General features: G+C 30.4%; 5 protein-coding genes across 6 annotated transcripts; 2 read left to right on the forward strand and 3 right to left on the reverse strand.

The window, feature by feature from the left end:
* Positions 1 to 73: 73 nt before the first annotated feature.
* Positions 74 to 6322, forward strand: LOC122633394 (CDK5 regulatory subunit-associated protein 3). 2 transcript variants are annotated; one of them, XM_043821218.1, is made up of 10 exons: positions 74 to 180; positions 262 to 436; positions 520 to 758; positions 877 to 1150; positions 1232 to 1515; positions 1595 to 1806; positions 1871 to 2042; positions 2126 to 3021; positions 4290 to 4608; positions 6202 to 6322. In XM_043821218.1, exons 1-8 carry the CDS (start codon positions 175 to 177, stop codon positions 2192 to 2194), a joined length of 1431 nt encoding a protein of 476 aa, XP_043677153.1. In that variant the 5' UTR covers positions 74 to 174; the 3' UTR covers positions 2195 to 3021; positions 4290 to 4608; positions 6202 to 6322. The 2 variants fall into 2 exon arrangements, with proteins under 2 accessions (XP_043677153.1, XP_043677152.1); XM_043821217.1 differs by lacking the exons at positions 4290 to 4608; positions 6202 to 6322 and having other exon boundaries at positions 2126 to 2708; positions 2833 to 3682.
* Positions 2458 to 4308, reverse strand: LOC122633396. The gene is given in 5 exon segments (XM_043821221.1): positions 2458 to 2624; positions 2700 to 2809; positions 2845 to 3036; positions 3127 to 3364; positions 3730 to 4308. Coding segments are annotated over 5 exon segments (855 nt in total). The 5' UTR covers positions 3878 to 4308.
* LOC122633598 (WD repeat-containing protein 5 homolog) lies at positions 6173 to 7818 on the reverse strand. Its single transcript, XM_043821631.1, has 7 exons — positions 7699 to 7818; positions 7540 to 7635; positions 7058 to 7177; positions 6831 to 6974; positions 6661 to 6741; positions 6345 to 6575; positions 6173 to 6283 (listed from the first exon to the last, which is right to left on the reverse strand). The coding sequence occupies exons 1-7, from the start codon at positions 7816 to 7818 to the stop codon at positions 6173 to 6175; spliced, it is 903 nt and encodes a 300-aa protein (XP_043677566.1).
* Positions 7819 to 8415: 597 nt separating this feature from the next.
* On the forward strand, positions 8416 to 10040 carry LOC122633357 (arginine-hydroxylase NDUFAF5, mitochondrial). The gene is made up of 3 exons (XM_043821153.1): positions 8416 to 9224; positions 9313 to 9497; positions 9603 to 10040. The coding sequence occupies exons 1-3, from the start codon at positions 8593 to 8595 to the stop codon at positions 9887 to 9889; spliced, it is 1104 nt and encodes a 367-aa protein (XP_043677088.1). The 5' UTR covers positions 8416 to 8592; the 3' UTR covers positions 9890 to 10040.
* LOC122633358 (ubiquitin-fold modifier-conjugating enzyme 1) lies at positions 10034 to 11054 on the reverse strand. Its single transcript, XM_043821155.1, has 4 exons — positions 10852 to 11054; positions 10604 to 10735; positions 10312 to 10479; positions 10034 to 10216 (listed from the first exon to the last, which is right to left on the reverse strand). The coding sequence occupies exons 1-4, from the start codon at positions 10972 to 10974 to the stop codon at positions 10130 to 10132; spliced, it is 510 nt and encodes a 169-aa protein (XP_043677090.1). The 5' UTR covers positions 10975 to 11054; the 3' UTR covers positions 10034 to 10129.
* Positions 11055 to 13009: the final 1955 nt, after the last annotated feature.

Genomic DNA, 13009 nt, shown 5'->3' on the forward strand with positions numbered 1-13009 from the left:
ATTTGTACCTTCCTTCTTTGTTCTGCAGATGGTGCCTTTCAACGTCTATTTTATGCTAATAGTTCATGATTGAACTGAATTAAGCTGACAGTTTCTCACGATCAAAGTTGAAGTAAACCACAGCAGCTGTTGCAGTATTCGTATTATAGTTAACTAAAATACATATTATCTATCATGAATGTAAGTTAATAAGTTTTATTTTAATAAAAAAGAAAACTTATTGTAATCATATCTTGAATTTTGAAATATTTTGTCTTTCAGGAACAAAATATTCCCATAGATATTAATGTTGGTAGATTGTTAGAATGGCTAATCAGTAGAAGACACTGTAAAAAAGATTGGTATTCGAAAGTTGTAATTATTAGAGAGAAGATAACTGGTGCCATAAAAGACATGCCAGTCCGAGATGATGTAGCATGTTTATTATCTACGATTGGTAATAATGAATTTGTAATATGATTTTGTTCTTTATCCTTGTAAATTTTTATGTCTACATATTTTTCATGTTTATTCTCATAGATATCAATTATTTTGACTGCCGTAAATTGGTTGAAATTTTAAAAGAAACCGAAGCAAATACAAAAAATATGTTTGGTAGATATGGATCACAAAGGATGAAGGATTGGCAAGAAATTATGTCTTTGTATGAAAGGGATAATGTATACCTTGCAGAAGCAGCGCAAATGTTGATGAAAATTGTGAAATATGATATACCTAGTCTAAAAAAACAAATTCAGAAATTACAGCAGATGCAAAATGTAAGTCACTTTGTAATGAGTTAAGCATATTATAATCAAGATATATATATATATATATATATATATATATATATTTCCATTTATGATATATTTTGACATATGCAATTATATTCTATAGGATTTAGAAAAAGAAATAGAAAAACATAAGAAATCAGAAAGAACAGCAAAAGCTGAATTCGATGCTCTGTGTAAACAATTAGATATTTCTGGAAAAAATATCAGAGTTGAATTGGCTGAAACTGCTAAAACCGAATTACCAAAAATTTGTACAAAGATAGCAGAAAAAACAAAATCTCTCAGTGATATTGTTAATTTTTATGAAGAATATATACAATTTACAAATGGAAAAGAAATTAATGCAGATAGTATGAAATGTTTAAAGTATGTGATAGGTATGTTAACAAAATTTAGATCTAAATTTAAAAGTATATATACTACATGAACACTTAATCAAATATTACACTGTTTTATAGCAAAAGGAAATACTACAGCAACAGAATTTTTACAAAAGGATTCATCACAATTGACATCTGACTCTGATTTCAACATCACTGTTGTAGAAGATAGTAATGAAAAACAAACAGAGGATACTTATGACATAAGAATAGAAAGCAATGATTCTTATACAGATAACATCACGTGCGAGAGTTCTGATGTAGAGTTGATACGTTTACAAGATGAACTAACAGTAGACTTCCACTCTCCAACTATTCTAGAACATCAAACAATGATAGACTTTATGAATGATTTATTAGAAGTAAGATAAATAACTAATTCACTACACTTAATTTGTCAAGTATTCTAAGAAGAAACTGTAAACAAATGTTAATTTTTAGTTGGAAGCATTTTTGAAAATACGCTTGTATGAATTCCAACAAGAAAGTAAGGAAAATTTGATAACCTTTAGTCACATGCAAGAGGCATCAGAAATTGTTCAACTTTCTAATTTACAAAGCGTACAAAGTATGTTGGACAGAATGCAAAATATTATATCTGACATGTCTGACAGCAAATATGAACATTTATACTCTATCAGAAATCTTCCAAGGTAAATAACATTTTCCTATCTTAATATATACTTCTCATTTATAAATGAAAAATATTTATTGTAGTTATGCAGATACATTAACATTATCTCTACAACGAAAATTAGCTATGGTTGAGAGGATGTTAAAATATCAAGACACTTGTTTACAAAAAAGAAAAGAAGCAGAAGAACGTATAATAAATCTGCAGCCTCTATTGAATCATGCAGCACAAAGAATGAAAGAATTACAAACTGAGGTAATATTTAAAATTATTATCGTAATATCTTTGATAAATACACTATGATATGTAATAATCAAAACTCTCTTACGTTTTTACAGATAGAACAAGATATTTCAAAGAAATATCAAAATAGAACTGTGCATATAAGAGGAGCTTCTGTTTTGTAATAATTATTAAATTATACGTTGAATAAAACTTACACAAAATAATATACATAGCTATTCTCCGAACTGTTAACTCATGAAATAACAGTAAACTAAAACAAAATTATATTTTATATTTTTGTAATATGAATTCCTGAGGTAAACGCTGCTGTTAAGAGACGTGCAATCTGTAAATACATTATAGAGAACTATTATGCTACATTATAAAATCTATCTTTGGTATAGTGATACTAGTTTCTCAATGAGGATTGATACAGTACGTGAAATTACATAATCATGAAAAGATTTTGTACTAGTCTCCAAGGTGATGAAGTACAAACAGCTTTTGTAGTTGGACAAGGGTAGCGGCGCAAGCATTCTGCTAATGATCTATCACATTCGCACAAACGTTGTGCACACGATCCCGATCCTCCCCATTTACCATGCTCAACGGCTACAAATCAAAAAAATACGATCTACTATATCATCTACAATAATTTTACTAAGATATAACTAGCGATATACCTACCACATACAGGTTTGTGACCATGATAACATCTCCAATAATAGGGTGCTATATATTCCATGAATATAGGACATTCTGTAGCATCATAACACCAATCATGCATTTTACAACACCTAAAAGAATATTTTTTCGTTAGGAAAACAACAACACTTTTATTTATATTACAAAATTAAGGATATACCGATCGATTCCATCAATGACATATCCGGATCCTAAGAAGCCACAATAACAACCATATCCTTTATATACCAAAGGATTACATCCTGTAGCACACACTACCATATTGTAAAGATGAATGACACCTCTCTTAAATCTTGTATGATTCGTAAGTTCACCACCGCTTTTAATTACAACCATGGATTTGTATATTAATTTTTTACGTTTAAACAGTAGATCAACTTTTTGTCGTTGTAGAAAACAATATACTTACATCGTCTTGTCAACTTTCGTAATATTTTTGGCAGCATTGAAAAGCGATGATAAATCAAAATGTACATTTTCATTCGTGTTTTTTGAAGATCTTAAATTTTCTAGATCTTCGGCATGTTCCACTCGTTGGTTCTCTTGGCGCCAATCAACGATTGGCCCTTTGATACTAGAATCGTCGCGATGAACTCTACGAATTAAGCCAAGGCTCGTTTTTCTTATCGTATATGGTGTTACATTAGCTATACACACAAAATAAATTATTATGAAAATTAATATATAAGATTAATTATATTCGGCGATTGGAAAACGACAGAAATAACGTATATTCCTTATCGTTATATATTTTATCTAAAAATATATTTCATCCCGTATTCCACTATAATTTACTTTCAGTACATTTTACGCTTTCGTGACACTCCTTTAGAAATATCAAAAGAATCGCATCGCGTGAGTAATGTGTTCGAGATCTGTAAAGGTATAAAAAGTAATCGGAGCTCATTCAGAATTTCAAATTATAGCTCTGTAAAGTTTCTAAATAAAATGTACGTGTCGTTTTCCATCGTATCGTTATTTTAAACTTTAAGTCTTACGGATACATACATACCTCGAACCTCGCAATAAAAGACGGTAACAAATAGAATTAATTTCAAAGTTAAAGGCAAAATATCTTTACGCTTGCAAGCGAATCGCTTCGCTACCGCGTCCAAGGATACATCAATTTTTGTGAGATGCATCAGATACGTTTTTATCATAATTACAAAGAGACAACAATTTCGAATCGATTCGAGTCTCTTCGTGTCATCTACTGATCGTTTCGAATTTTTTCGGCATTTCACGATGTACGATTATTACCATAAATTACACATAAATATTACATATAAATATTACACATTGTTCATTGACACAATTCATCCTTTCAAGATCATAATTATTGAATAGTAAACTCGTTTGAATTAAAACGAAGAATACAACACTTGTACACTATGACTCCTTCGCAAAAGGATAGACACCGATACCATGTTTTCAAATATTTATAACACTCGATATAATACTTTGATCAAATTGAGTACTAGCACGAGTCCTCGATTCGAGGAGATTATATTTTTCTTTGCAACAAACAGGTCTATAGAATTTTTCTCTTTTCTTGTCTCTTCTCTACTGCAGAGCTGGAGACTTAATGATGATCCAAAAGGTAGAGATCTATCTATCTACCAGGTGGATGACTTTCTCCTTCCACCAAACTCTCGACAGAGCGTGCAGCAATGCGTTGTTAACTTCGACTGATTTCGTACGTCTCCATATATCGGATAAACTTGTTCATCTCCAGCGAACAGGGAGCGTCTAGTTGATGCTTTGAGAAACCTACTGTTACACTTTCGTCGTAAGTTCCTTGAAGAAGGAGAAGGAGCTCGATTCTCCAACGACGTCCGTTTCATACGTTCATTCTCTTCGGCTTCACTCTCTTGACGAGCTCGGGTCAAAGGTAATCTTATTTTTTCTTTTCTTTCCTTCGTATAATATACGTTTCGTTCCAGTAACCTGAAAGATCAGAGTGCACTTACGACCAGATGACAAGCTTATTAAATTAAAAAGATCTCGCGATTTTCGCTGTTACCTGTTTTTTGTTTGGTCAACTTTCTCCGAGAACAAAGATATCATCGATTAATTTTTTATATACAACCATAAAATATAATGTGCTTCGCAGTCTCGTATTAAATAAAAAATAGTTCAATACGCCATTCTCTCATGATACTTTTATACGTAATGAAGCACTAGTTCAGGAAACGAATTGTAAATTCCTATCAACCGATCCGATTTGGTCCGCTAATTCATAGGATCTATTCGTAAAATCAACGTCAGTTCCAAGTATTGTTCCAAAGAGAATAAAGAAGATATATTAACATTTAGAAAATAAAATGATACGGATACATATACGTAACAATTCTAAAAGCATGGTTATTTAAACATGCAAATACGGGTAAACGTATTTCAAATTGTACTACCTCTAAAATGAAAGTTTAGGCAAGTGTTAACGGTACACTCTCATGATCAGTAAGCGTAAAGTGTTTTACTACGCGTATCGCCAATGTGGGTAATTAGAACAAAGGAACGAAATGTATCGAAAATAATTTACATTGACGAGTGGTATAAATAACACCTAATGTCAATGATTTTTCTCATCTGACACGAGCTAACGTCACATTTGATACGCTTTAAGCGTTGTGTTGTGATAGTCTAGCATTCTTTCAAACCTCATAATTATGACTGTGACATCGGATAATAACGTCGCGTCGCTCAGAATGCAATGGTAATTGCAATTGTAGATTACTCCAGGTAACGCGTTATGACGAAAATATAAACATTAGGCTCTGAAAAAGTCATGATTAGTAACAAAATTTTTGAGTTTTCTATCATTTTTCTAATTGCTGCGCATAATTATAGTAAATAGTATAATATTTTTATTTCTTCATATTAGAATACAAGATTATTTTATTTTGCATTTGTAAATATAAAATTATATATGTATACATGTATAATTTTATACCTATACACACACACACACACACACACACACACACACACACACACACACACACACACACACACACACGAAATCGTCAATGACCGACACTTTATACATGGCCTATCTGTGTAACGAGGCGCATCGTACCGCAACTTTGCAGGGCACATCGAAATTCCTTCGAAACACATTCGAGTCGTGTTTTCAACAGTGCAACTATATAAGACTATATTCAGATATATTTATCAATCTTATCTTATAGAGATTGTATGCCGTGAGAAAAAAAAACTAACGTAACGGGCTACGAAAAGATGAGAGAAATTCACAGCAAAGAGAGAGAAAGAATAATAGACGAAATTAAATCTTATGTTATTCGACCTAAATTATATTAATTAAGCTGCTATACTTCTTTGTATTCTTCTATATAGGAAGTTAGAACTAACATAAATACATTATTAAATAAGCTTTAAAATAGTCGTACATAAATATAAGAGATGTGATCTTTAAGTTAATTAAGATTTTGTTGTTAACTATAATTACCAAGCCTAATTACAGATTCCATACCTCCGTAGACAATCGTAGTTCCATTGCTGTCCAAGGCAACGATTGGTTTATTTACTTTGAAACTATCTGCTACCTACTCAAAAGGTCAAATAATAAAGGGACATAAATACGAGCCGAAAGATGTAATAACTAACCTTTTGTTCCTTTATATTAATCACTTCTACAGCACCGGTACCAGAACCACCAGCGAGTATATGTTCGTTATAAGGATCTCCATCAAAGTATTGCACGGTATAAAGAAATTCACCCTCTAAGGTGGTAGGTCTGTTTCGTGGTTTTATTGTCTCGATTAATTTAGCACTCATCAAATCCCAAATTTGGAGACTTTCACGAACGACCCAAGAACCCGTCAAAATATATGTTCCCTGAAAAGAAGTAAATATTCAAACAAGATAAATATATTAAAGTATTATAAATATAAATAACATTAGAACGTGATTGTATTATTACTCGAAAATCAATCGCATCGCCACAGATGTGGGGTCCTTTGATCGTTCTAATGGATCCACCACCGTCTCTGATATCCCAAATCTAAAAAAAATAATTCAATTGAGATATATTGCAATTGATTTTGTACCATGAAAGAGATGTGTACTATTAGCTCTGTATTAGAAATTTACTCTAACTGTATCATCCCAGCCTCCGGTAATAATTAAATCCGAATAAACATGATGAAACCTCGCAGCAAATATTCTCATACGATGATATCTCGTAACTTTATCATGCAACAAGTCTGACTCAGTTTTTTGATACGTCATTATAAGCTAGTAAAATTTTTATTATTGTATAAAAAATATATATACATATTACAAAGATAAAAAAAAAAAAACGACGAAATTTCATTTACCTTTGCAGTTTCAGAGTCATAAATTCTAACAGCTGCATCTTTGCCACCACTAACTAAATATTCCCCACTGGCATTAATGTCTATCGTATTTACTTCGTTCTTCGGTTCTAAATAAATTTTCTGATTATAAATTTAAATAAATAAATATATATATATATATATATACATTCGCATTATATAGATTCGATAATTGCAAATATATCCACCTATAATAAATTTGTTAATTTCGTTTTTGTCCGTCGTACATTGAAAAATATTACCGCATGCGCCAGATGTATAAAAAATATTCTTTCTATTCGGATGAAATCTACAGCACATAATTGGAAACGAAGTTTCCATACCGCCTCTCAATGTTGCTTTCAATTGTGCAGTTTCACCGCTTCGAATCTACGAACAATAAAGTTCAATTTTTTTTTTAATATAATATATAAAACTACTTTATCTATCGAATAAAATACAAAATTATATATAATATTATATACTTGAATACCGCCTGTTCCAAAACACGTTATTATGACCTCACCATTTTGAGAGAAACGTGCGCTGTAAAGACCGTTGAAATTATCAGGGAAACGAACCTAAATATTAAATAGATTTATTAACAAAGAGCTAGATTAAAAGATTTTTTTTTTTAAATAAACCTCATGAATGATACGGCAACGATCTTTTGTCGATAAGATGCTCATTCTAGCTTTTTGCAGCCAAGTATAACGCCTTTCCATTTCAGCTTGCGATATTCTTTTTTCAGTTAAATAATCCATTTTCAACATGGTAGAGGGATTTGTATTCTTAAAAGACAAAATAATAAATCAAAACTTCATGTTGTTCATTAATTCCGTATACTCGGAACATAATTTGAATTTTATAGATACTAACATTTCTTTGGTTATTATTCTCCGACATCGGATTTGCAGTTTCTTCAAATGTTTACAATTAATTATACGTATTATCTCTTTGTTATAGTAAAAAAAAAAAAAAGATTTAAATATTCGATTGAATATAAATTTGAATGTTACGAACCAGAATTAGTTTGACTTAAACCTTCCTGTTGCTGATGTTGACGCTTTATTGGATGTTTATTCTCTCTTTTATTGTTCTTCTTATACATTTTAAAAAAAAAAATAAAAGAATATTGCAATGATATTTCGTAAAAAAAAATCTATAAAAGATATATCATTCGAGTATTTCGAATTTTTGTAAAACGTGAAATTATCGTTAAAATGCATTTCGTATCGACTGTAACTCAGTGATTTCGATTATCGAAAACTGAAGTTTCAACGCCATCTCGTAAGGAAATGTACATACATATATGTATACCATCAGTCGATAGTTTCATAATAAATAATTATAAATTTGGTAGAAACTGTACAACTGTATATGGATAACGTGTAAATGTTAATACTTTAGTTTATTAATTTTATATTATTATTTTAGATTATATAGTGTATTGTATCAAGTTTACTATAAACTCTAATATATTCCAAAAAACTTTTATCTTTTATGTTAATATACTTATATCATCATATTTTAAAATAATGATCTCAATAGTATCATTCAATAAACAAAAACGTTTAATACAAACGATATCTGATTGCTGTGATTTATGTGCAAAATTAAAATGTAATGGCTTAAGCAATTATAATAGTATTTGTAATATAACTACTTTCACTCCAACATTTGCTTTACCACCTGGCAGTAGCATGAATATTTTTGATAGACACGCTAAACTATTGCAAAGAGAACGTGCTGTGAATGCTTCTGATGTTAAATTGTATGATTATATTAAAGACGAAGTAGGATACAGATTATCAGATAGAATATTTGATATAAAAAGGACTTTTAAAAAAGCTTTAGATTTTGGATGTGGTCGTGGCCATGTTTCCAAAAACATTTTAAAAGAATCCGTAGAAGAATTAATTCTAACAGACATGAGCCAAACTGCATTAAATCAAGCTGAAACTAATGAAGGAATTAAAGTTGAAAGAAGAATCATCGATGAAGAAGAACTGATATATCAGCCAGACAGTTTAGATCTTATCATAAGTTGTTTGAGTCTTCATTGGGTCAATGATTTACCTGGGTGCTTTAAAAGTATTAATAATTGTTTAAAACAGGATGGAGTTTTTATGGCTGCAATATTTGGAGGAGAAACATTATATGAATTAAGGTTAATTGATTAATTTTCTCTTTTAAATAAACATTATTTTTACATATATTTTGATCGTCCTTTCCTCAAATTCTGATACCATTACTAGAGGTTCTTTACAATTGGCAGAATTAGAAAGAGAAGGAGGAATTTCACCACACATATCTCCTTTTACGGAGATTAGAGATATTGGATCTTTATTAACAAGAGCTAATTTTACTATGTTAACTATTGATACAGATGAGATAGTAATAGGATACCCTTCCATGTTTGAACTTATGTGGGATTTGAAAGGTACATATGTCCACTCATTAAACAATTTAATATTAAAAATACCAATGATACTTTTTAAAACAATTACTTTACAATACTCTTTTGTTATTTATTACATTGTCTTAGGAATGGCAGAAAACAATGCAGCAAGAAATCGTAAACTTCATTTAAACCGTGACACTTTAATGGCAGCTGCTGCTATATATAAAGAATTATATGGAAAAACTAGAGAAGATGGAACTCCATATATACCTAGTACATTTCAAATTATTTATCTATTAGGATGGAAACCACATCCATCTCAACCAAAACCTCTTCGGAGAGGTACAGGTCAAGTATCTCTTAAAGATCTGCACAAACTTGACAAAATAATAAAAGATAACACACAAATAAAAATAGACGAAGATAAATAAATATGTAAATAAAATACTTGTTAATATAATAGCATCTGTTTATATTAATGAAGTATATAAAACTGTTTAAGTGTTTAAAATACATATAACCGTGTAATTAGGAATGATATATACAGGTAATTCATTTAAAATAAAAAAGATGTATAAAGCATATGTGATAAACACATTATTTTAACAATTATCATTTAAAATACAAGTATTTCGTTTGTTTCTAATTATTTAATCTATATAAAGTATGCATTATTTTTTTTCTTCATTTTTTTCCTTATGCACTACTATTCCTTTTTGTATAAGTTCAGGTATTTCTACCGCGAGCCATGGTCCAAGCTACAATTTAAAAATATAATCAATTAAAAAATAACTCTTCTGATATAATAATATGTTATAATATTAAACTATAAATTAATATTTAAAATACATACACCAAGAGCCATAGCATGAGCAATACCAAATTTGGGTACGTTACGTGCCCATAATGGTTTAAAGTGATCTGTTAAACAGATTTTTCCACCTCTATACATTTTTGCTGTTTTACCATCCAATTCTGGTAATGCAATCTCAGGTGCTGTTGAGGGATATGTTACAGGAATCTAACAATTATATAATATTTGTTGTCTATTAATTAAACATTACTATTGTACTTAAATTTTATAACCGCATTATAACTGCATTATAATATATTTAATATACATTAAGGATAAATGAAATACTAACATCAAATTCTACTTCAAATTCATATTTTAAATAATTTTGCATGTACCAACATTTTCCAAACCATCTTGTACCTTCTTTATTTGATTCTAACCTAAACCAATCATTGTTCGATTCTTTATTATTTTTGACATACTATAAGAAAAAAGAGAATATTTATATTAGTAATGTTATGAATATTCCAGAATATTATTTAAAATTACTAACATATGGAAACTCTCATGTTTAGAAAGTAGAATACATATGATTACCGTAATCAATGCTTGATATTCTTCTTTTAATCGTTGTACCCACAAATTTTTATCTCTAGGTCCAGCTTTTATTTGTAATGAAGGAATACCTGCTAATGTTTTATTTGTCAGTTCATCTTCCATTATAATATACAACAAAATAAATCAGTACTACTCTCAAATAATTATTGACACTATAACACCACGTTGATTATTGAGCGCCATCTAAGAAGTACCCAAACGAACTTTCATACAAGCAAGCAAATGTATTTTTTTACTACCTATATTGAAAACAGATTTTTTTCAAGAAATTACATAAATCAGTAGTGTTACAAATGCATTTAAAATACCTTCTTTGTTGAATTATATTATATTTATTCGTGTATATGTGTGTAACGTATGTGTGGAAAAAACGAAAGAATATTTTTATTGGCTATCTTCCAACTGAAAGCGGGAATTTTTCAAAAATTTATATAGGTCAGTGAGACAATATTTCTCGAAATTTATATAGGTCAGTAACGTCTAATTAATGTAGATTAAAATCTTCTTCTTTCTCATCGTATTTCAAGCAATTTCTTTTTTACATAAATATCATTGCAACTTTTTGAATACAATTTTAAGAAATATTACTTTTTCAAATTATCTATAATGAAAACATGAATTTTTTTTATTTTTTTCATGTATAAAATAGTGAAAACATCGAAAATAAAAGATATTAGTATGAAAAATAATTGTATGCGCGCGCATGAATTTTCTTTGCTTTTTTCATGTTTTTCATCTTTATTTCTATAGATATCGAATTATAATGATTTATTTTGAGAGTTTAGAGTAATAAAGTATCTATTTGAACAACTTTTAAGTTCGTATATCATAATGTTAATGTTTGGATATTTTTATATAATAGATCGAGAAATTACCAATTGTGGTAGGGGCCATTATGTATACGGGCATATTGTGAATACGTCCTTGTTGTCAATGATTCCTCCATTTTGAATTATTCTGTGCTACCGGTAGCATCGGAGCTTCATCGCCTCGTTAATTACAGATAATTAGTATATTATTTCTAACGTACACCATCAATTTATACATCAATCGATTACTGAAAACACGATTTTCATGCGTAAATGTTCGCAATTCGTGGCATCGTTTCGTTTAAAAAATATATTCGCGGATATCATTCGTGCAAGTATTAAGGAACGGTTAATTCGTATATACAACAGTTTATTTGATTTTAGACTAAACTTGCGAAGTGGGGATACTCGGCTTCGCAACACAACAACAATATCGGGCCTCTGCCCGACTTCTACAGTCACCAGTTCAGTTGTGTTTTGGACTCCGACGAGGCAACTCAGAAATTTTCGCGGGTACCATTCTTTCTAGAATTAACGAAGAGTTTACGCAAGTACAATATTATATTTTCGAAATTCTGTACTATTTTTTTTGTTTCAGACTTCGAATTCGTATTTTCGGGATTTTGAAAATGTATCTCGAAGAGTGGCCTTCAAAATTTTCGAGGATGCCATTCGTGCAAGTATTAAGGAACAGTTAATTCGTATATACAACAGTTTATTTGATTTTAGACTAAACTTGCGAAGTGGGGATACTCGGCTTCGCAACACAACAACAATATCGGGCCTCTGCCCGACTTCTACAGTCACCAGTTCAGTTGTGTTTTGGACTCCGACGAGGCAACTCAGAAATTTTCGCGGGTACCATTCTTTCTAGAATTAACGAAGAGTTTACGCAAGTACAATAAGATATTTTCGAAATTCTGTACTATTTTTTTTGTTTCAGACTTCGAATTCGTATTTTCGGGACTTTGAAAATTTATCTCGAAGAGTGGACTTCGAAATTTTCGCGGATTCCACTCGTGCAAATATTCAGGAACAGTTAATTCGTATATACAACAGTTTATTTGATTTTAGACTAAACTTGCGAAGTGGGGATACTCGGCTTCGCAACACAACAACAATATCGGGCCTCTGCCCGACTTCTACAGTCACCAGTTCAGTTGTGTTTTGGACTCCGACGAGGCAACTCAGAAATTTTCGCGGGTACCATTCTTTCTAGAATTAACGAAGAGTTTACGCAAGTACAATATTATATTTTTGAAATTCTGTACTATTTTTTTTTGTTTCAGACTTCGAATTCGTATTTTCGGGACTTTGAAAATTTATCT

The sequence above is a fragment of the Vespula pensylvanica genome, chromosome 12, assembly GCF_014466175.1.
Source record: "Vespula pensylvanica isolate Volc-1 chromosome 12, ASM1446617v1, whole genome shotgun sequence".
Taxonomy (NCBI): Eukaryota; Metazoa; Arthropoda; class Insecta; order Hymenoptera; family Vespidae; genus Vespula; species Vespula pensylvanica.

Coding starts and splice junctions, on each gene's coding strand:
- LOC122633598 (XM_043821631.1), bottom strand. CDS start 7,818: ATGGATTATTTAACTGAAAAAAGAATATCGCAAGCTGAAATGGAAAGG. Junction 6,742..6,830: donor GCTGGGATGATACAGTTAGA/GTAAATTTCTAA, acceptor TATTTTTTTTAG/ATTTGGGATATCAGAGACGG. Junction 6,284..6,344: donor TTAATATAAAGGAACAAAAG/GTTAGTTATTAC, acceptor CCTTTTGAGTAG/GTAGCAGATAGTTTCAAAGT.
- LOC122633358 (XM_043821155.1), bottom strand. CDS start 10,974: ATGGAAGATGAACTGACAAATAAAACATTAGCAGGTATTCCTTCATTA. Junction 10,480..10,603: donor AATTTGAAGTAGAATTTGAT/GTTAGTATTTCA, acceptor TATAATTGTTAG/ATTCCTGTAACATATCCCTC. Junction 10,217..10,311: donor CTCATGCTATGGCTCTTGGT/GTATGTATTTTA, acceptor TTTAAATTGTAG/CTTGGACCATGGCTCGCGGT.
- LOC122633394 (XM_043821218.1), top strand. Junction 1,807..1,870: donor TCTATCAGAAATCTTCCAAG/GTAAATAACATT, acceptor TATTTATTGTAG/TTATGCAGATACATTAACAT. Junction 2,043..2,125: donor TGAAAGAATTACAAACTGAG/GTAATATTTAAA, acceptor ACGTTTTTACAG/ATAGAACAAGATATTTCAAA.
- LOC122633357 (XM_043821153.1), top strand. CDS start 8,593: ATGATCTCAATAGTATCATTCAATAAACAAAAACGTTTAATACAAACG. Junction 9,225..9,312: donor GAAACATTATATGAATTAAG/GTTAATTGATTA, acceptor TACCATTACTAG/AGGTTCTTTACAATTGGCAG. Junction 9,498..9,602: donor ACTTATGTGGGATTTGAAAG/GTACATATGTCC, acceptor ACATTGTCTTAG/GAATGGCAGAAAACAATGCA.